This window comes from Monodelphis domestica, chromosome 5 (genome assembly GCF_027887165.1).
Source record: "Monodelphis domestica isolate mMonDom1 chromosome 5, mMonDom1.pri, whole genome shotgun sequence".
NCBI lineage: Eukaryota > Metazoa > Chordata > Mammalia > Didelphimorphia > Didelphidae > Monodelphis > Monodelphis domestica.
In genome coordinates, this window is record NC_077231.1 from 225685411 (window position 1) to 225709242 (window position 23832).

The following is a 23832-nucleotide window of genomic DNA, read 5'->3' on the forward strand; positions in this document are numbered from 1 at the left end:
GGAGCAGAACTTAGTCTTTCCTTCTGTAAACAAACAAACAAACAAAAAAAAAAAACTATACTAGTAGGTCAAGGGTGGCCCAATTTCTCTCCTTAGAAACCTTTATTTGCTTCCCAGTTCTTGAAATAATGTGGAAATTTCTTTGCCTGGCATTCAATATTCTTTATAACTGAGCTATATCTATTATAGAAACTTGTCCACTATAGCTTTAGGTCCTACTGGAACATCCACGTGTCCATCTTTGCAGCCTTACATCAAACTAGTCTCCTTTGCATAGCCTGCATTCTAGGCCTATTGGAAAAGGCCCTGCACCATGTTTTCATTTTACCTTTGCTCACATTGTCCCTATAAATGGAGTAAATTTATAGCCCCATTTCCATATTTTTGGGTGCCACCTTCTTATGAAGTATTTGCCTATCTCACAGTTCTTCCTTTTAATTTTCATAGTGCTCTAGACCTCTTCTTTGTGCTTATTGTATTCTAATTCATGTTACATATGACATCTTCCCTATTCTTTAAGGAAAAAGACTCGTATTTCATCTCTCTTACCATTAGGGTCAGTGAGGTGTAGTGGATAGAGGGCTGACATTCAGGTCCTTCCACTGATAGCTCTGTGACCTTTTGAAAGTCACTTACCTTCTGAGTACTTCAAGCCTATATCAAACTTGAAAAGAAACAGGGCCATCACTCCATACCCAAGGATCCCTGCAGCTGCACACATGGACTTACCTGGGAGTGTTGGCCAAGCTCATTTGACACCTCTGCTCTGAGCAGTGCTCTGAGACTGTAAGTGGCAGAAAAGGTGTTGTCCTGCATTAGTATAGGGTATTTTCCCAACTGGGAGTTCCCTAAACCAGTGAAATCAGAAGCCTATTGCTCATTCCTGTATTTATCAGCACCTAACATAGTATCCTGCACATAATTGGACATTTAACCATTGTTTTATCCCTAGCCATGGCTTCTCTTAATCTTTCTAACCCCTGGAGAACCTTTCATATGCCCCCAAAGTTATTTTATTGACCCACTTCTGTTCTCTTTTACCATCTGTTCTCTCTTGACAATCTCACTCCCATTGTTTAAGTTATTCCCTCTTCTCTTCTTTCTCAAATCTATATATCTAACTGGCTTTTCTCCCGAGCTTCAGACCCACATTTCCAATTACAGGCCTTGAACAGTTTTGTCCCATTGCAACCTCAATCTGAGTATAGCCAAAATCAATCAGTCAGTAAATATTTATTAAATATGTGCCAGGCACTAGGATAAGCTATCATTTCCCCCCTAAACCTGCTTCTCTTTTGATTTTACTCTTGCTTTTAATGGCATTATCATTGACCTAGTGTCAGTGTTTGAAGTTTTTGTCTTGCCTTTGTTTCAGCTCTCTCACCCCACTCATTCAGTCATTTACCAGGTCCTGTGGTTTGTGCCTCCACAGTCTCATATGTACCTCCTTTTCTTCCTTCTCACTGCTACCACCTTAATATAAGAACTTAGTGCCTCCTTCCTATACCATTGAAACTCCCCACAGCTCTTCTTTATTCCCATACATCCCCTACAGTAGAAGTAGAATCCTCCTTATCCAACATCTGATTGCATCACTTTTATTCAAAACTTTTTGAGGGCTCCTTATTGCCTACTGAATCAAGTTTAACATCCCCAGCCTGCATTATTTCCACAATCTGGCACCACCTCTGCAGCCTTATTGCTTGCTTTGCCCTTCCTTCCAACACAAACACCTCAGAGCTCTGGGTACACTTGTCTCAGTACCTTTAATCAGGACATTTCCTATGTCTGGAATACCTTCTTTATTTCTCTCTGCTCATTTCAATCCTATCCCTCTTTCAGTTACCATCTCTAATATCAATCTTTGAAGCTACTCATCTGTGACACACCTCTAGTTCAATAAAGAACATTTTCCTCCTGGAACTTCTCATGCCACTTTTATATCTGTTTCATATTGTAGATAATTATATATGTATCATAACTATCTGTCCTCAGGCTCCATGTTTTTTATTCAAACTTTTTATCCTCCCAGGCCATCAGTACTTGGCATACTTAGATATTTAACAAATATATTGCCTCTGCCCTGTCTATTTTTCTCTTTTTAGATATTCAGATTCCCTGTTTTGCCAAATAGTAAATTCTTATAGGCTAGGAGGAACTGTTTTATACCTGTGACAACCATATGTCTCAAATTTTCTTGCAGTTAAAATTTAAAATGTATTCTCCAGTTGTTTCCATAAGCCATTAAAATAATTTAGTTATTTCCTTCCATTATTCTAAATTTTTTTTTTCAACCTAAAACAGGCAAAAACAATTCACAACCCTCACTTTGCCTGTTGTAAAGTAGTCCCTTAGGTTGCATTTCTTTGATTATTAGGTGATTTTTACCATTTTTTCAGTCTTTTTTACTGATAATTTATTCTTTTAAAAAACTAATTATGTGTTTTGTTCACTTGTCCATTAGAAAAGGACTACAAAGAGTAATTTGAAAGAAATAAACAATATTGAACCTAGGCCAAGTAAACCCAGAGCTTTTTTTCTGGTCCCTGGTTATAAAGGAAATTTCTTATGAAAAGATCACTCTGTTATGTTGGATTTTCAGGCAAAGAAGCCTGTAATTATATATCATACCATTAAATTATGATAATATAACTTCTCATGCTTATGCAGTAACTTATAGTTTGCTAAAATTCAAAACAAAAATTTCAAATCTTTTAGGGAATAACTCTTTACCTAATTCCAAGTGTTTAAATAAATTTTTATCTGAATAAACAGTGAAGAAATTAGAGAAAATGTTCTTACTCCATAAATTCAAATTATTTTAAAGAAACAAGTGAAACTTTGCATCATTATAATATAGTTACCAAGATTAAATAGCTGTTCCTATTTAAGTTCAATTCAATTAAATAAAAAATTTACATAACATTCCTTGCTCTTTTACTAGGAAGGATATGATATATACAGAGAAGTGTTACAGACAAAAGAGTGGTTGCCTTAAACTGTGACCACGAAAATGTGTAAATAGCCAAACTGTAAGGTTTTGGCCACACTGGTAAAGATAATTTTTTGTGCCTTGATTTTATATTAAAAATTAAGTGGTCGCCATGGGAAAAATTCCCAAATATGAAATACCCAAGTCAGCTGGGTTTTTATGGAGATTTTAATGAATACAAATAAAGGAATTAAAGAAAAGGAGAGAGAATACCTGAGCCTTAAGAGAGAAAACTGTCAGTCTTTAATCCACTCACCACAAGATTTGTCCCAAGCAAGATTCTAGTGTTCAGAGAGACCCAGCTACTCCAACTAGTCCGAGCTCCAACTCAGCTACCAAAGCTGCACTCTCTTTCAGCCACTGAGACAGAGACCAGCTTCCAATTCGGCTCCATAGCTGAATCTCCTTTCAGAGGCCGTCTGGCCTCCTTTTAAAGAGAATTTCCTCCTATGTCACTTCCCCTAAGTTTTCACATCTACCAATCATAGTAGACGTTTTCACAGGACTGACCATTCTTAATTCACATCTTCTTTAGTTCTCAACTTCTCTGGGTAGACTAAAACTTCACACCTCTTTTGTTAAGCTTGTCCCTTGCAAGTTTGCAAGTTGCCTGACCTTTTAGTGATTAATTTGACCTTTATAGGTACTTAGCACCTTCTTGTATTAGATCTAAAAATAGACCCAGCTTAAGGGTTTTAGCTTTACTTTAAGTATGGGTTAAGTACTTCTCATTGTTCAATAAGGAGTTTACAACTTTTATCTTCCCCTAAAGTATGCTTAAGTATGGGTGGAGTAATGTTAAAGTTCCCAATACATTCCTGACCAAGTACCTTCATTGTTTAAATGGGGAATAGCCTTAACCAAATGTTTTGAAGTAGAGTCTGAGAAATTTTAAGATTCACAATGCCCCCTGATGATCATTGGGAGACTAGTCGCCCCATTGATCATTTAACATAATCATCTTGTAGTCCTAAACACACTTTTAACTACATATATATACAATATTCAATTTTCTAACAGGAAATTAGAGTAGTGAGAGAGGAATAGAAAAGAAAGAAAGCAAAACCAATGTTTTGCTAGGCACATTGACAGAAAGCCAAATTAGGGGCAGTCCCTTTTGGCATAAAAATGTACATTTACAATAAATGTTCAATCAAACATCAGTTCAATCAACCACACCCAAAGTTCATTATTGATCTTCTTGATGTAGTGTGGGTTTTCTGGCATCTTTCTGCAACAATTCATTCTCTGGATTTAGGAGTTAGCACACTTCTTCCTTGAAGATCTTTTCTTGAACAAAATCAAAATCTTGGATTTTTATAAAAATACAATCTCAAACAAAAAATCAAAACTCTTGGATTTTAAATTAAAATACAGAAGATATACATAGAAAAAGAACATATACATAGAAGATGATGATAAATGTAATGGGTAATAGGGATAAAAAAAGATCCAGACGAAGGGCCCTAGGAAAATTCCAGACAGACAACATTGTATCCTGTAGTGATTGGAGTGAAGGAAATGGGACCTGTGCTGAGACTTGATGGAAGAAGATTATGAAAGATGGAGATGAGGAAGAGGACTTAATTAGTTTAGAAGTTCTCTAACTTCATCTTGGTAGATGAGAAAATTAATCATTATTTGATTATGTTTTTCTCTGTTCCAAGTTGCAGCAGACCTGTTATCAAGATAATTGGCATGACAGTCAATTTTTTGAAGATCTGGGATTCTATCAGTTTGGGCAACTCCTTCCAGCTTTGGAGGTTGCAACTTTTCTTTTATCTCAGAAAGGATCTTTAAGAATTTCTGTGGTCAGTTACTCAGCGCAGCAGTAGCCCTTCTCTCTCCACAGCGGTCATCTACAACCTCTGATGCCCCAGCAAACATGTCAAAGGGACCCACAGTTGGCATTGATCTTGGCACTAATTACTCCTATGTAGGAGTCTTCCAACACGGGAAAGTGGAGATCAGTGCTAATGACCAAGGAAACAGGACCACCCCCAGCTACGTCGCCATCACCAATACAGAATGTTTAATCAGTGATGCTGCAAAGAATCAAGTTGCAATGAACCCCACCAACACAGTCTTTGATGCCAAACATCTGATTGGTCACAGATTTGATGATTCAGTTGTACAGTCAGACATGAAGCATTGGCCTTTTATGGTGGTGAATGACGCAGGCAGGCCTAAGGTCCAAGTCGAATAGAAAGGGGAGACCAAAAGTTTCTATCCCAAAGAAGTATCATCTATGGTCTTGACCAAGATGAAAGAAGTTGCTGAAGCTTACCTTGGGAAGACTGTCATATATGCTGTTGTCACAATACCAGCCTACTTCAACAATTCCCAACGACAGGCCACCAAAGACGCCAGAACCATTGCTAGTCTCAATGTGCTCCGAATCATCAATGAGCCAACTGCTGCTGCTATTGCTTATGGCTTGGACAAAAAAGTTGGTGCCGAGAGAAATGTTGATCTTTGACCTTGGAAGTGGTACCTTTGATGTCTCTATCCTTACCATTGAAGATGGTATCTTTGAAGTCAAGTACACAGCTGGGGACACCCACTTGGGTGGCGAGGACTGACAACTGCATGGTCAACCATTTCACTGCTGAGTTCAAGCAAAAGCAGAAGAAGGACATCAGTGAGAACAAGAGGGCTGTTCGCTGTCTGAGCGCTGCTTGTGAACATGCAAAGAGAACCCTCTCTTCCAGTACACAGGCCAGTATTGAGATCGATTCCCTCTATGAAGGTATCGACTTCTATTCCTCTATTACCCAGGCCTGTTTTGAAGAGCTGAATGCTGACCTCTTCCGTGGCACACTGGATCCTGTGGAAAAGGTCCTCGGAGATGCCAAGCTAGATAAATCACAGAATCATGACATTGTCTTGGTGGGTGGTTCCACTCGAATCCCCCAAATCCAGAAGCTTCTGCAGGACTTCTTCAATGGCAAGGAGCTCAACAACAGTATCAATCCAGATGAGGTTGTTGCCTATGGTGCAGCTGTCCAGGCTGCCATCTTGTCTGGAGATAAATCTGAGAAAGTGCAGGACTTGCTGCTGCTAAATGTCACTCCTCTTTCCCTTGGAATTGAAACTGCTGGTGGAGTCATGACAGTTCTGATCAAACGCAATACCACCATTCTCACCAAGCAGACCAAGACCTTTACTACCTACTCTGACAATCAGCCTGGTGTGCTTATTCAGGTTTATGAAGGTGAGAGAGCAATGACAAAGGATAACAACTTACTTGGCAAGTTTGAGCTCACAGGAATCCCTCCTGCCCCTCCTGTCTCTCAGATTGAAGTTACATTTGACATTGATGCTAACAGCATCCTCAATGTGTCTACTGTGGATAAGAGCACAGGCAAAGAGAACAAGATCATCATCACCAATGACAAAGGTTGTCTGAGCAAAGAAGACATTGAGCGCATGATCCAGGAGGCTGAGAAGTACAAGGCTGAAGATGAGAAGCAGAGAGATAAGGTGTCTTCCAAGAATTCTCTTGAGTCTTATGCTTTCAACATGAAGGCAACTGTTGAGGATGAGAAACTGCAAGGCAAAATTGGTGATGAAGACAAACAGAAGATCCTTGACAAATGCAATGAAATAATCAACTGTCTGGATAAGAACCTGACTGCTGAAAAGGAAGAATTTGAATATCAGCAGAAAGAATTGGAAAAAGTCTGCAACCCCATCATCACCAAGCTGTACCAGAGTACAGGAGGCATGGCCCAGGGGGCATGCCTGGTGGGTTCCCAGGAGGTGGAGCAGCCCCATCTGGAGGTGCTTCTCCTGGACCTACCATTGAAGAGGTCGACTAAATGTGCCTGAAGAAAAAGCATTCCACACAGCTTTCCAAAAATTGAAGGTCTCAAATTTGTAGCCAAGGCAGTAGCAGTTTAAAGTTAACATTTAAGCTACTGTGTAAATCTGGGCATTCTGAATACTTGAATGTGTTCAGAAGGAGAAGTGAACAACATTGCACTTTATCAGTACTGTATAAAAACAAGTGGAAATGCAATTCTTGTCCTAGAGAATAAATATTTAAAATTGGCACCATAAAAATAAAAAAGAATTGCTGTGGTCAAAAAATTCATCACTCCAAAGCCAACCTGGTGGAATTTCTCAAGTAAACTGGGCTGGTCCTCTGATGACATAAAAGTTAGTTGCTTGCCTTCACCAGAAGCTGTATTATCTTGATAAGACTTTCCAGAATTTGTGTTCTTTTGGAGTGACCTTTGAAAACCCAAGGTAACTGCCTGTGCTTCTCAACAACTTAAGAACTGTTGTATTCATTGGGATTTGGAAACCATGCCTCATGTAATCTGGAATATTCTGTGTTAATTTTACGAATCATCTAGACCTTTGGAGAACAAATCATATGGGCAGTTGCATAGCACAGTGGATAAAGGGCAAAACTTAGTGTCAGGAGGACATGGCTTTGAATCAGGCCTCAGGTACTCCTTAGCTATGTGGCCCTGGCCAAGTCACTTAAACCAGATTGCCTAGCCCTTGCCATTCTTCTGTCTTAGATTTGATACCAGGACAGAGGGTAAGGGTTTAAAAAAAATCCTGAGGAAGGTCCTGAATATAATGATATATAAAGAAGATATGGACTCTTATCTGCAAGTATACTTTGTTGTAAGATTTTTTTCAAACCCTTATCTTCCATCATGGAATCAATCCTGTGTTTTGGTTCCAAAGCAGAAGAGTGGTAAGGGCTAGGCAATAGGGGGTCAAGTGACTTACCCAGGGTCACGCAGCTAGGAAGTGTCTGAGGCTAAATTTGACCTAAGACTCTTGTCTTTAGGCCTGGCTCTCAATCCACTGGGCCGCCTACTTGCCCCCATTGTAAGATTTTAAAATGATGTTTGTGTTCTTTTAATTATTTCCTATTTATTCCGTCCATACTTGCTTTGTATATATTTGTTTACATGTTGTCTCTCCCATTAGATTATAAAACTCCTTGTGACCACAACATGGAAAAGGAGAAAAAAAGTGAATACTATTATTATATTGACTTGCAGAGGCAGAGTGTTAGGAAATGTACAGTAATGGTACATAGATTGATGTTTGGTTTGGGGTTGTTTTTTTGTCTGTTTGTTTTTTTGGCTGAAAGGATTATTTAGAAATAGAGAGGATATAAAAACAAGATTTCAATAAAAGTAATGTCTGTAAAAAAATAAAGCTCCTTGTGGGTAGGAGAATCTTTTTGCTTCTCATCCTTTGCTTAACACAGTGCCTAGCACATAGTATTGTAATAATTGTAATAAAAGTGTAATTAGCTTAGTAAAAACATAGAGTGTAGACTTATAAAAGGGATCTGAAAAATTTCTAGGCTATTTTAAGAAATTTTCATGGAACTTTGACGATGTCAGAGGAAGAAGAACTTTGAAGTGTGCCTTGGGAGTGTTATTTAGGAAACGGACAACCACTTCTGGGAGAGAGATTTGGAGGTTGGTTGCTCTTGGCTTTGCTGCTGATCAGCCTTGAAGACTGTCCCAGTAGTGATGGGTGATGTCCCAATAGTGTAATAAGAATTATTTGAGTAGAAATAATAATTTAAGATCAGAGCTACCAATCTCCTCCCTTCCTCCCTCCTACCTCCCTTTACCCTCCCTGTTTGTTCCTCCTCCTCCCTTTCTCCCTCCCCTTCCAATTGCTTCTTTTGTTGGTCTTTCTAAATCAATTCAGAGTGATTCTTATGGTGTATTAAATATATCACTTCTCTCTCTTCTCTAAGATTAAGTAAGGGGTTTATTGGGAGAGAGGAAAAGACAAGAAAATGGAAAGAAAAAGGGTTTGGGGTTTCCCTAATGCTAGAATAATTCCTAGGTTGGAGGATGGTGGAATATATAGTGCAGATATGGGAAAATTGGTTAACAGGTCTGGAAATTCAATCACTGTAATACAGCATAGAAATCAGAGAGCTGGACTTTTGTTCTTCTTTTCTGTCCCCCAAAAGCAAAGAGACCAAGATTTTCAGTTTTTTCTGATCCTTCTCAACAGTCTTTCCTGGTCACCATTAAAATTAGAAAGTTCTCCTTGAGTGACAGCTCAGCAGTCCCAGATACTCCAGCTCTGCTGCAGCCTTTTCCTATTTTCTTTCTTCCACAACATTACAATAGTCACCAAGGATAGACAGCTCTTTAGTGTTAAACACCAAAAAGGCTTCACCCAGCCAGACATCAATAGTTTGGTTTTTTTTAAACCCTTACCTTCCATCTTGGAGTCAATACTGTGTATTGGTTCCAAGGCAGAAGAGTGTTAAGGACTAGGCAATGGAGGTTAAGTGACTTGCCCAAGGTCACACAGCAGGGAAGTGTCTGAGGCCAAATTTGAACCTAGAACCTCCTGTCTCTAGGCCTGACTCTCAATCCACTGAGCTACCCAGCTACTCCCCAGACATCAATAGTTTTTAAAAGACCACTCCCTTGTTTGCGGACGAGCCCATCACAGTTATCCATAAATTCAAGAAAATAATCAAATAGTATGACTTGGATTGTTTGGATATGGAGATCATGTTAGATGAATTGCTGACAAAACGGGAGAAAGCAAAAATTGTGTCAGAAATGGAAGAGTGGCCCAAAATTCCCCCTCGGTGGGACATGAATATTCCTGCTCAATATAAAACATTAGCAAAAGCAAAGGTAGCTTTACTTGAGACCACGAAAAAGGATTCTAACACACCTGTGGCATGAGCCAAATTTGAACAAGTAAGACAAGAAGCTGGGGAAACATCCTCAAGGTTCATGGATCAGCTTATTGACCTAGGTGAACAATATTTTCTTTGGACATATTCAGTGATAGGAATATTAAATGCCTATGGAGACAATTTGTAAGAAACTCTTGCAAAGTGGTGCAACAACATTTTTAGCAACATTGTCCCAATTGGTCAGAAATGAGTCTGGATGAAATTAAAAGAGTGGCTAATTACATATTTCAAGTGGACAAAGATAAACAGGAATTTGAATACAATGAAATATTAGAAGACCTCAGGCAGGAAATTAAAGACCTAAAAGTGTAATTGAAGAAGGAAAAACAGGAAAAAAACAATTATAGCTCCAGTGAAGGAGTTTAGACATCAGACAATACAGAAGGCAACAGAGAAGCTTTAATAATTAGGGTCCAAGATGCCATCACTGTGAAAAATTTGGACATTTCATGAGTATCGATCTTGAGGGAAAATGATTAGACAAAATAGCTTCTTCCCAAATCTATTCAGGGGCAATGGCAATTCATATGGGGAAATAAATTTTATGACAGGGCATACTATGGCAATTGTTATCCAGGTTTTAGAGGCTATGGTTTCCCAAATGCATTTAGATATGAGTTCCAAGTCAGGCGGGGTTATTCAACTGGCTATGAGGACAGGTTTTATCACAGCTCTGCACAAATAATAATGGTTGAAATAATAATTATTATTATCAAAGACAGAGAAATGGAAACCATTGTCCAAATGCTTGTTGTCAGGGAGCACAAGCAACAGATCTTAACATGATGCAAGAGTAGGTAAAATCTGGAGCAAGATCTAAATATAGCCAAGTGGTTAGTAGACATAAGGGTGATCAGAACAAAGGGGCATGTTCATTATGAAGGTGTACCTGGAGTTCTGAAGTGTTGAAAAATGAAATTAAGGTGATGATGTTGAATGTAATGTGGATAAAGTTAATGAATCTGTGAATAATATAATTGAAACATAGGATAATATAATTAGTGTTAATTAATGTGTAGAAAAAGAATATTATGATGGAAAAATAATTGAAAGTTCAAATGATTGTATAATAATAGAAAATAATGAAGAATGTGAAATAGATAAGAAAAATGTGATTGTAAATGAGAACAGTGAAACTAAGGTAGAGGTTAAAGGGATCAATGAGGGTAAAGAGAGTAGTGGTAAATCTGATGAAGGTGATAAAGATGTAAAATCCTGGGAATATCATGCAATTCAAGCAGATATGTGTTTGGATGGAAAGGAAATGACTGAGCTTTGTACTTATGTTACTGTGTGAACTCTGGTGTTGGAGACATTCCAACTACCAAGTAGCATAGAACCACATGTGTCTATGAGTATTGGAGACCAGATTTATGATCTTCTGGTTGATACAGGAGCGAGTAAATCAGTTTTGCAAAGTTTTCCTGAGAATTGTAGAGGTGTTGGTTCAATGGAGTAATAGACTACTGGAAAACCTCAAAGAGTAGCTAAATTACAACCAAAATGATTACTTTAGGTCCACCATCTGTGGAACATGCATTTCTTTGTCTGTCAGAATGCCCAGTGAATCTTTTGGGTAGAGATTTATTATATAAATTGAGGGCAACAATTCACTGTACTGAAACTGGTGATATTTCATTACATCTACCAGAAGAATCTCTGAAAGCCTTTCTATTGCTGTTCTTAGATTCAGTAAGTACAGATAGATGGTGACTTAGGTTCAGTTTTCCAATACCTGAGGATATTCCTAAGGATCTTTGGTCAAAAGCATTTACAGATGTGGGTTTATTGAAATCAGCTACTCCAGTCAGGGCAAGGATTAAGGAAGGACAAGTTCCTTTTGTACCTCAATATCCCTTGACTAAAGAAGCAATTGAGGGAATAAGACCAATCGCAGAATCTCTAATCCAACATGGAATCACAATACCTTGCTTCTCAGAATTGAATACACCAATTCTTCCTAATTAAAGAGCCAAAACTGGATGAGAATGGGAAACCTGTATATTGTTTTATCCAAGGATTTAAGAGCAGTTAATGATTATGTAATCAAAACTCGTCCTGTTGTACCAAACCCAATTGCTATAATTTTTTCCATTCCAAGTCAGGCAAGATATTTCAATGTGGTAGACTTATGCTCAGCTTTTTTCTCAATTCCAATTCATGAGGATTCTCAAAAGATCTTTGCATTTACATGGGAAAAGGCATACCTCAAGGGTTCATGGATTCACCTAGCCAATTTTCACAAATTCTAAATGGAGATCTTAAAAGTACACATTTCAAAGAGAGTAAATTGGTGCATTTTGTGGATATTCTTCTTGCGTCCCCAAATACAAAAGTGTGTCTTAGAGATAGCAAGATTCTTTTGATAGAATTATACAAGCATAGGCATAAGATATTGTACTAGAAAGGGAAACTTGGTGAATTGTAGTGGGGGAATTTAAATATATTACACCAGGAAGTAAGCAAAATAAAGAAGCTGAATCTTGGACCCCTCTCCTACACTACTTCCTCTTCTTCCTTCCCAACTGTCTTGATGGAGATTTTCTCACAGAAGGTAAGTTGTAATTTTCCCACTAATAACCAATCCTACAAACTAGTCCTTTTAACTAAAGGATCTATTTATTTTGGGGGAGGAGGAGATAAGGGTGGGTTTAGGAAGGAGGGGGAAAAGATATCCCTAAATCTGAGTTATAACACTGATGAAGGCTTTGAAAAAATAAGTCTCTTCAGTTCACAGTATAAGTAGAAGGCAATAGTCAGAGTCCTGGAGATGAAGGGGTCTGTCCTCCACTTTCAGGCAGAAGCAGAAAAGTGAATTCCCAAGCAGCTGGAGTCCCAACTGCCTCGCTCTCTCAAACTTCCACTGGAACTGTTTCTCTCCCCAACCCCGATGATTTGTTCTGAGCTCTCCTTGCTTTGCAGATCCAATTTTTTGGCTCTGCCCAAATGTCTTCAATCACAATATTGTAAAGATTAAAATTTAGGGGAGAGGGGGAGACTGAGGCAGGTAGAAATTAGTTTCTCTCTGCAAGGAATATTATAATTTTTAGAGGTTTATTAAAGTTTAAAGATTAAGAATATACAAGTAAGAAACATGTGCCTAGGCCAGAGGCCTAGACAAAATAACCTCACATCATGGAAGAGACGCCTCTGCTCCAAACGGAAGTCCAAAAGCCCCGAGCCCTTCAAAAGCCTTTGCTTAAATATCTTCTCGATCTCGGCCCAGGTGAGATTACAAGGCATTCTGGGGAAGTGGAGCAAAGGCTCATGGGGATTGTAGTCCTGTATTCGAGTCTATTTTTTACATCCCCCCCGTGTGATCATTTGTGGAAAAATTAATTTTTCCCCAAAAGGATCATAAAAACATAATAAACTTAAAAGATTACAATAGTGTGAGGATAAGAGAAAAAAGAATAAAACCAATAATTTCTGAACACATTGACAAAAAGCCGTTAGGGGGCAGTCCCCTTTGGCATAAAAGTATACATACAAATAAATGTTCAATCAACCACACCCAAAGTTCAATTTTGTGCAACTTGTGGTCTGGAGGCTTCTTCATGGTGGCTTCTCCAACAGTTCAGTTCTGGATTCAGAGAGGTAGCATCTTCTTCACCTAAAATTCTTCTCAAAAGGAATTTAAACTTGCAATTTAAATAATGATTTTTTTTTTTTACATTCCCCCGTGTTGTGGGTGATTGAAAGATTCAGAATCAGTTAGGGATGCATGGCTGAGGTATGAGGTATATGAATCAATTGGCAAGAGATATTAAAAAGACATCAGAAAATCCAAAAGAAAAGAAAAATTTCTGGATGAAAATATAGACTATCAAAGTCTTATGTGTAAAAATTCCAAGTAGAAGAAAAATAAATCTATAACAGGTCCTTCAATCAGGGCCCAATCAAAATGATCTAAGTAATGATGCATTTACCCAGTCAGTGCCAGGACTACAGAAAGGTACCACACTATGAGAGGCAGAAAAGAAAGGGACCAGATTATAGAAGCCAAGTAGGAGCCAAGGTTTCGGGGATACTCATCTGTGAGTATCTTCAGAGTGAGTGTAGATACAAGGAAAGCCTATGTCTTAACACATGTTAAACATAGTAACCTTGAGTCTTCACACTAGGTTCAAGTATTGGCTTAGAAGTATAGGCTTTGTATTGGCTTAGAAGTGCATCAATCCATCCTAGATTGGCCTTTCTTTGGCCCTATGAAATGGCTCTTGTGTGTAGCTCTTGTCCTGGAATCAGACAGAATCATTAAGCAAAGTCCCATAATTTATTTAAATAATTAGTGGAATCATTTTCATAGTCACAAGCTTTTTAGGGCATGCATTAGAAAATGTATCTTAAACTTGTAGCACTGAAAATCAAAAGGTTAAAGAAAATCTTAATACTGGTGACATGTGCTTCAAATATAAAAAGGAGAGAAAAAATAATTAAAAAACTGAAAAAGTATATTGCACATGCAAGAAAAATATAATAATAAAAGAGCTTTAAAAAATTCAAAAATATAGCTTATAACCATTGACACTCTGTGTCAGTTAAGAAAATATAAAATACAAGGCTTTCTCACCAAAAAATGAGATCCATTTCCTCTTTGTATCTGGCCATGATCACTGTGAGTAGAAGGCAAATGAATTGAACAAGGTTAACAATTTTTTCATCTTTAAAAATACAGTAGTACAAATATGTAGATATCAAAATCCCCAAAATTCTCAATAGCCCAATTAATTACAATAGCAAACAAACACACTTTCATATTTCACATAAGTTGCTGTATGACATTTTTAAAACCTATGAATTGATGGACATTTGTCACAATTTTTACAAACATAGCAATCTTTAAACCTCGGTAATAAACATATATATATATATTTTTTTTTTTTTAAACAAAGTAAAACTCATCTTGGGTTAAGAACATAATCAAGAAATCTATATATCATTCTGGTGCAAGTAAAGTAGTGAGCTGAAGAGTATAAATAAAGGGTGCTCCTTTTGGAGGCTTTTCCCAAGGGTACAAATGCCCTGAAATTAACTGCCCAACTTCCATTCACATGTGGGAAGGTTGGGGGTTATAAAATACATTTCACTTCAGCTACTAGAATGGGCCTTACCTCGTGGTAAGGGCAGGCAAAAATAACCAGACTGTTAAAAAAAATTCCAAAATCATATTTAAAAAACCCTTAAAATCAAATCATTTGAGGTATTTAGCACATTAAAATTCCAAAGGTTGTTAATACAATTATAACCAGTTCTGAAGTCCATCTATCCTCAGCAAAATAGAAAAAAGCTGTTTTTTCATATATGGGCTTATTCACAATAATATTTTTTCAACACAGTTATAGGGGAAAAACAACAGAATTTCAAAACTCAGTACATTCAAAATAAATTCAATCAACCTTCAGTTCACAGAATAATATTCAATCCAGTAATATATGAACTTAAAATCACAAAGTTAAACCTTAAACAAAACAATGCAATAGAATACAGAGATTTTTTTTTATAAACCATTGGAGTCTGAAATGCCTTAGAATGTAGCCTTTAGTCTCTTCAAAGTTCCTTGGGGTTTTTTTTTTTGTTTGTTTTTATTTATCCATTTAAATGTCTATTGTCTGAAGGTAGAGTAGTAAAGGCTAGGCTATGGGGTTCAAGGGATCCGTCCAGGGCCCCATAGCTGGGAAGCATCGGAGGCCAGATTTTAGCTAGAGAACTCCCGTCTCTGGGCCTGGCTTCCAGTTCGCTGGGCCACCCATTTTCCTCCCCAAAGTTAAAGTTGAATCTTTGGGCTGAGTCTGCTCCCAGACGGGCAGGTAAAATCAATGAAACTGCCAGAAGAGTCAAAAATCCTTTTAAACAGCCCATTGCTATTAAGTTTCTGTTTGAAAAGATCTGTTTCTTCTCTTTAGTCTTTTCTGTCTTTCCCCTCTCTGATACCCCTGTGGCCAATACCCCCAGCCACGTGGAGGCTTAGCCTAAGGGAAAATTGCCCGGTCTCCTTTCCCTCTGGTCTCTCCCCTCCGCCCACGTGGCCAATACTGTTACCAGCTGGTCGCAAGGAGTCCTCAGCAATCTGCTCCAAGGATCTGGGTGATGAGCCGTCTGGGTCGCGCTTGTGGGTCTGGGGCTGGGGTGATGAGCTGTCTGGGTCGGAGGCCAGATGGGTGAGAGACAGACCGCCGGGGTGGGTCGGGCCGGGAGCTGGAGCGCAGCTCGGGCACCAGGTGAGAGGCCAGGAGCAGAAACAGGAGCCGATCAAGATGGTTTTCTAAAGAGTATCTTGGAGAATCGTGGCTTTAAAAAAATTCTCTAGGCTAAAAACATTTTTTGAGAAGTCCTCATCCAATCTAGTGGTCGCCAAAAACTGTAAAGATTAAAATTTAGGGGAGAGGGGGAGACTGAGGCAGGTAGAAATTAGTTTCTCTCTGCAAGGAATATTATAATTTTTAGAGGTTTAATAAAGTTTAAAGATTAAGAATATACAAGTAAGAAACATGTGCCTAGGCCAGAGGCCTAGACAAAATAACCTCACATCATGGAAGAGACGCCTCTGCTCCAAACGGAAGTCCAAAAGCCCCGAGCCCTTCAAAAGCCTTTGCTTAAATATCTTCTCGATCTCGGCCCAGGTGAGATTACAAGGCATTCTGGGGAAGTGGAGCAAAGGCTCATGGGGATTGTAGTCCTGTATTCGAGTCTATTTTTTACAATATCCAAGGCAAAATTACAGTGGGTTTTGCCTAGAGTGCAAAACTTTGTGTTATCAGAGGGTTCAAGAAGTATAACACAGAAAATAATGGCTGATATACAGAAACTGAGTGCTTCAAAGACCAAGAGCAACTCAGAGCTGTTCTTAGAACAACTGGATTCTGTCAACAGTGGATACCTGGTTACAGAGAAATAACAAAGTGTTTTACAGATCTGACCAGGAATACAGAACCTGAACCTCTGAAACTTAAGCCTGAGCATCTGCAAGCCTTAGCTAAACTTAAGGAAGCTATTTTATCTGCACCTGCTTTGGATATCCCAGAGTATTCAGAACACATTCCAATTGTTTATAAATGAGACCAATGGAATTGCTTCTGTGGTACTGACACAGACTTTGGGACAAAGTTATCGTCCAATTGGATATTATAGTTGTCAGCTTGATCCAATAGCTGCAGGTACAGTACCTTGTCTAAGGGGTGTAGCTGCTGCTGCTGTGTTAGTCCAGAAGTTAGCAGATTTAGTTTTGGGATGGCCATTGACTATATATTGTGCACATCAAATAGAAGCACTAATGAGGAAATTTCATACTCAAGCTTATTCAGATCAAAGAATTTCTAAGTATGAAATTATTCTCCTGGGTAGTGAGAACATTTAGTTGAGGAGGTGTAGTGTATTAAATCCAGCTACACTTCTTCCTGATTTACCAAAGAATGATAAACCATTTCATGAGTGTATAGAAGTAGTAGATCTAGTGGATATGCTTAGGATGGATTTGAAAGACACTCCTATTGAAAATCAAGACTTGGTATTACAGTGATGGTTCTTCATATTTGTGTAATGGTATTTGTTGTACTAGCACTGCAGTGATTACATAATTTGAAACACTGTGGTATGGCTCATTACCTGGAAATCTTAGTGTTCAAGGTACGGAGTTAATAGCTTTGAAGCAAGCTTGTCTTCTAGCTGATGATAAAAGTGCAAATATCTATACAGACTCTTAGTATGCTTTTTCAGTATGTCATACAACAGGAAAGATCTGGAAACAGTAAGGTTTTATTGCTGCATCAGGAAAACCAATTGCACATGCAGAAATAATAACTAAGTTGTTGGATGCTATCCAGAAACCAAAACAGCTAGCAGTAATCCATTGCAGAAGTCATACTTGTGGTAAAGATTCAGCCTCTAAAGGATATCATAGAGTTGATGTCACTGCAAAATATGCAGCCCAAAATCTCCAGTGTATGTGATGAACTTGTCAACTCTAGAGTCTGATGATTTAGAAAAAGCTCATGTAGACTCAGAGGTACAAAAATGGAAGGAGAAGTTTGGAGCAAGGAAAGAAAATGGTATATGGGTTGCAGACACTGGAAAACCACTGTTAACAAAAGATTTTTATACCTTTTTGTGTCAAAACATTCATACAAAAGGTCATTTTGGTACTCAAGCTGTTGTAGATTCTGTTGAGACAATGGGTAGCACCAGGAATAAGTTTGCAGTATTGCAAATAAGATCTGTAGTAGTTGTTCTGCTTGCCAAAAGTTCAAAGTGCATTCAGAAAGAAAGGTTTAGGTGGTAGACCTTTAGCATATTGTCCATTTGAGAGTTTGCAAATTGATTATATAAGTATGCCAAAAGCTGGAAGATACAAGTTTTATCTTGTAATTGTTTATAGATTAACAAAATGGCCTGAAGCTTTTCCATCTAATACTAATACAGCTAGCTTTGTGGTGAAAGTGTTTTACTGTTCTTGCTTCTCTTTGTTTCCAGTGTGTTTATATATAGAGAAGAGAGTTATAGTTTTCTCTTTAATTCATTTTTTGGGGAAATAATTTAACATTTTTACATTTCCCCTTTTGCCAGATTGTCCTGAGGTGGTATATGGGACATGTACTGCAGTACTTTTTTTTTTTCTTTAAAAACCCTTACCTTCTGTCTTAGAATGAATATTATGTATTGGTTCCAAGGCAGAAGAGTAGCAAAAAAAGTAGGTAATGGGGGTTAAGTGACTTGCCTGGGGTCACACAGCCAGAAAATATCTGAGGCCAAATTCAAACCCAAGACCTGTTATCTCTAGGCTTGGCTTTCAATCCACTGAACCACCCAGCTGTCCCTGCAGTACTTTCAAAGAAAAATATGGAATGATTCCAAATTTGTATTTTAACAAAGTGATGTAATTTGTCTTTTGCAAATGAAGTTAGAATTTTGTTTAAAACTTAAAACAGACAACACTTTAGCTCCTTCTATATCTAATGCATCTGTCTGATAATTATTCTAGTAACTTGTGTGGTTACAAAGCTTTCTTTGTAGAAATAGATTCACTTCAAAGTTCTGAAGATCTTAGGTGAGACACAGATTCTTAAAAACAAAACAAAACAAAATTGATTGGCAATGTAATCTTCACCTAACAAAAGATAGCAAAAATATATTTGTTTGTAGCCTTTCAACTCTAATCAAGAAAAATTTAAATTCAAAAAGGAAGGGAAGGAAAAAATAACCCTTGTATACTTGACAATACAGATAGCAGAGGGAGTAACAGCATTAAAAAATTTTTTTAAAAATATTTTATTTGATCATTTCCAAGCATTATTCATTAAAGACATAGATCATTTTCTTTTCCTTCCCCCCCCCCCCCATAGCCAAGGTGTAAATCCACTGGGCATTACATGTTTTCTTGATTTGAACCCATTGCTATGTTGATAATATTTGCATTAGAGTTTCATTTAGAGTCTCAAAAAATTTTTTTTTTAAAGGAAGAAGATTATCACAGAAAGGACTAGTAATTCACAGGGGACCATAGCTAGAAAGATTCAGTCATTAAAACCCAAATGGGGGAGCGGTTTTTGCAGCTCACGATGTGAGTAAACTGGGGCCCCCGAGTTGGAGCCGGGAGCCGAGGCGGCTACAGATTTCTCTCATCTCGTCGCCCTTTCCCATGCCTCTTTATGCCCCTCCCCCATATATATGTATGTATAGCCCACCTAGCTGAGCCCGAGAAGGCCCCTCTTCGTAGCAGATTCCCACAGCAGCGCCAGTTTCTAATGGATTCCCGAGGCCGCCTGCGCAGCAGAACAAACTTCCCGCTGTGGAGGAGGAAACGTACTTTGAGTAATGGAAAATCACTTCTACCAACCATTGTAACTCCATCCAGAGCTGCCGGTGACATCTTAAATCTCTAGTGCAAAGTGCTTACTCTTATTCCTTCAAACATTTATTGAATGCTTACTATGTGCAAAGTGCTGTGGAGAATTCATAGCTGAATCAGGCAAATTCTGAGCCTCACTCGAAGAACTGTCCCTAACTTTTTCAAAATACAAATGACAGACACGTTTTAAAATGCCTAGTTAATTTTGTTCTCTTCCTACCAAGGACACAATGTTTGCAAGAGGAATAAAGAGAAAATGTTTTGATGGTGAAGAAGATATTGAAGGTACCCTGGCTGGTTTTAAGGCTATTCCCTCATATAATCTTAAGCGGCAATCACTTTTAGACATGTCTCTGATAAAACTACAATTGTGCCACATGCTTGTTGAACCTAATCTGTGTCGCTCAGTTCTCATAGCAAATACTGCAAGGCAGATTCAAGAAGAAATGACCCAGGATGGAACTTGGCAAGTGATAAATGCTCAGAATACAGGACAAGCTTCTCTTGACCAACTAGCATCATCAGATATCCTTTGTCGTTCAACAAAAGAACAGAGTGACGGGAAACTCATTCCAAGTTATAGTAGTTTCTCAAAAGACTTTGAAGATATCCAGTCCCAAGATATTATTTCTGACCTGTCCACAGTTACATCAGTACAAGCTTCAAGAAACCCTCAAGGTAATGTTTGGGAAATGGAGAACTCTCCCGAAAATAGGGGAAACTTTCAGAAGTCACTAGATCAAATATTTGGAACATTGGAGAACAAAAATCCTAATTCTGTAGAAGACTTATTTTCAGATGTTGACAATTCTTATTATGATCTTGATACAGTATTAACAGGAACGATGAGCAACACAAAAATGGGACATTGTGATGTGCTTGAGAGCTTTTCATCTCAAACAACCACAAATTCTAATATAAATGAGCTTGACCATATTGTGGAAATCCTTGTTGAATCTTGAAATGGTTAAATTCAAAGCATGATACTTTGAAGAATTCAAGAACTTTTGAAAAAACAAGCCTTCAAATAGTTTACTATCAAATGTATATGTAATCTACATAAAAGATAAAAAGCACTTCATTTTGTGAAATAGTGTTATCTTTAAAGCTAACATGCTTATTTTGCCTTTGACAATTTAAATTTGTCCACTGAAATTTTACTATCTACTAGTTGCAGGGTCTGAAACTTCCAAGATTAGGCATAGTCTACTTTTTCTTTCCTGTTTCAAGGCAAAAAAGGGAGATTGGTACAAATAGGTTCTTGATTTTTTATTTAGCTTTTTTCTTTTTTTTTAAGGGTCTATATTTAAACTTTTAATTGTCCTGATTCCTTTTATCTTCCCTCTTTTTCAGCTACAGTCACTAGCCTTCAACTTGATTAGTCTAGATAGTTGTTTTTTTAATCAGTTTTTTGTATGTTTTGGGCAAGGTTTTACCTTTTGAAAATTTTTTATACTTTTATCAGTGTTTAGATTTTCCAGCTATTTTCCTAAACATGTATTTTTACTATAAATGTCCTTTCTGCTGCTACTTCATTAACTTTTTCATAGCATAAACACTTGGAATTGGTATGTTTCTGTTAAATTTTTTAAAGTTTTGTTTTTCAGAATGAACTATATTGTAGTTCAGTAAACTGTAAATATGCAACATGCTTTAAAATGTAAGAACTGTTTTCATAATCATGTAGTGCTTAAAGTTGAGAAACATATCTCTTTTTATACTTGAGTATCATTAGAGGGGGGAAAATGCTGATCCATAGATACAGTTCTATTAAAAGCCATGCCTCATGTTAATTCTGAATATAAATTATGATGTGTAGGGTTTTATTTATGTATATTTATATGTAAATGTCATTAGTGAATTGTTTGTCATTGAAGTCTAGGGTCAGGTTTCTTTATGTGGAAAACTCTTGCACTAATTTACTAAGTAAAGTGTTATTGGGGGCCTTAGAATCTCTATCATTGTGTTCTTATGTAGATCTAAATTAGTATGTTCTATTCCCATCTTAAAGTTTTCTGTATAGCTGTTCTTCCTCTGAAAGGTGTTGCTTAGGTCTTTTACCTACTTTAAATAAAGAATACATTCGTTGTAGAGTGTATTTGAGAAAAGTTCAATTTTACTTTATATTAAGCTGTTCCTGGAATTTTCTTTTTTTTTTTTAATCAGACTATCGTCTGCTTGAAATAAAGAGATTTGTATACATTTGGCTATATGGCACCTCTTCAGATTTTGAAAAAGATAAAACCAGTATCTTTGTCGCAGTAGCAAAAATGGAAAAATTTGGGAATGGAATCCAGACATCATGACAAGTGCAATGAGGAATGAAAAAGTTGGGAAAGTGGGGGAAGAACTTTTTTAAAAAGACATTTTCCTATCTTCAAGGAAAAATTTTTTCATATTTCTTGTCTTACTTTCTCTCCCCATATAGATTGGTGTAAATGTTACTTCTAATACTTCCTCAGATTTCTTGTCATTTTAGTAATAACTATTTCAGTATGAATACTCAAAGAATTGTAAACTTGGTTTTTTGTTGTTGTTGTTTTGGTGTGTGTGTTTTTTTTTAAGAAAAATGTAATTAAACATAGTTGGCAAAATTAGAAATGAAAAAAAAAAAACCCAAATGGGCTTGTCCTGGTCATAATCAGAATGATTACTATACACACCAAGGGTAAATCCTGTGATGTTCCAAGTGAAACTGATACTAAGAGCAAGCATTTCCACATATTTGCATTAATAGAGGCCGATTGGAGTTGAGAGAGATGTGGCAGAATCATGGCCATCTAAGAATCCACAGGCGTAGATAGATCTGCATGATGGGCAACAGGCAGGAAGAGGGGCCAGATCTTGATCACAAGGTGTAGGTGAGAGGAAAAATGAAGACCTTTCATTTTTTAGCCTCACATTAAAAGGAATATGTAGACCTACATCACCCTTCCTTACTTTTTCCTTGTCATTCTGTTGATTGAGTTCACCCTCAAATATGGAAACATTATTGAAACCAATGTCTAAATGAGAAATTTGACTGAGAAAAGGAATTCATTCCTTCATCATTATCATGGTGGAAGTGATGGTGGTTGCCATTTGTCTGTTCTGTTGCTTGCAGAGTGGCTTTCTGTGCTTAAAAAAGATTTCTCTTGTGAGCTTCTTCTGTTCTGTTCTAGCCCTCAAAATCTCTAAGACCAGACTTTCTCGTGATTTTGATCCTACCTTATCTCTTTGAGGAGCTTGTTTCCCCTGTCATTCACAGGATAATTCATGCTATTCAGTCTACTGTTCAGAGCTTTCCCATGATTTAGATTTATGAATACTCCATCATCTTCTTGACTTTCTACCATCCCAATCCTCTAGAGCACCTTCTCTTTCTTTTAATCCCATTCCAACAATGGGGGAGGAAATTAAAAAACTTCCAAGTCCAGTACACATTCATGCTCTTTTTACTTTTAATTGACCCTCATTTTTTGTATGCTTCCCAAGTCCCTAATTTTACTTCCAGATCCTGCACTTTTGACAGAAATTTCTGCTTTCTTGAAGATTGTCCTAAGGCTACCTGTTTTACCTTGTTTACCTTCATTTTCTTTCCTACTTCAAAGCATTTCTGTATTTACTTCCTTTCACCTCAATATCCTTGCATCTTTACCCATCATGTCTTCCTCAGAGGAAAATGTGTCCTTTTCAAAATAAACATCTCCATTAGTGAACCTGATAATTCTGGTCTTTTTGGCCTTTCCATTAATTATTCCATTCTCTTGCATCTCCAGTTTGTCTTTTTGCTTGCTCTTTGACCTCTCCTTATAAACTATTTTCACATCTCCTGTATTGAAGAAATATTACCTCAATCTTGCTACCCTCCATCCTGTCCCCCCCCATAATTTCTACTATGAAATTTGTTAGAGAAAGAACTGATGGAGTCTGAACTGATGGAATGTTGATTGAGACATACTATATTTCACTTTATTTCTTAACTTTTCTTTCATTTATTTGAGTTCTCTTTCACAAAAGGACTAATATGAAAATATGTTTTACACTATTATATATGTAAAATCTATATCAGATTGCTGTTTTGGGGGCAGAGAGAATTTGGCTCAAATTTAAAGAAAATGAAGGTTAACTTTTTTCATGTAATTGAGTTAAAAATAAATTATTAGTAAGTTTAAAAATTTCTTAGAATGTGAGAATTTGTTTTGCATAGTTGTATACATTTGTAATGTAATCTGAGATGTTTTATTATTTATATGTCTCTAGGATCAAATTGATATAACAGTTCTCATGAAAATGTATTTA

General features: G+C 37.3%; 3 protein-coding genes across 6 annotated transcripts in view; all 3 read left to right on the forward strand.

The window, feature by feature from the left end:
• LOC100014413 (gastrula zinc finger protein XlCGF58.1-like) overlaps positions 1–23832 on the forward strand; it is a 61752-nt gene that overhangs the window by 17123 nt on the left and 20797 nt on the right. For 3 of the 4 annotated variants that reach the window (XR_008912338.1, XR_008912340.1, XR_008912341.1), the window contains one exon: positions 4660–8196. The exons of the other annotated variant lie outside the window; for it this stretch is intronic. The gene's annotated coding sequence lies outside the window, so the exon portion shown is untranslated. Of the gene's footprint in view, positions 1–4659; positions 8197–23832 lie in introns of those variants that run through there. 4 annotated transcript variants of the gene reach the window in all.
• Positions 4878–8196, forward strand: LOC100013599 (heat shock cognate 71 kDa protein-like). Its single transcript, XM_056799854.1, is given in 3 exon segments — positions 4878–5458; positions 5460–5570; positions 5572–8196. Coding segments are annotated over 3 exon segments (1944 nt in total). The 3' UTR covers positions 6824–8196.
• LOC100013636 (cell division cycle-associated protein 4-like) lies at positions 19642–21659 on the forward strand. Its single transcript, XM_007504532.3, has one exon. It carries the CDS (start codon positions 19782–19784, stop codon positions 20511–20513), a length of 732 nt encoding a protein of 243 aa, XP_007504594.1. The 5' UTR covers positions 19642–19781; the 3' UTR covers positions 20514–21659.

Coding starts and splice junctions, on each gene's coding strand:
- LOC100013636 (XM_007504532.3), top strand. CDS start 19,782: ATGTTTGCAAGAGGAATAAAGAGAAAATGTTTTGATGGTGAAGAAGAT.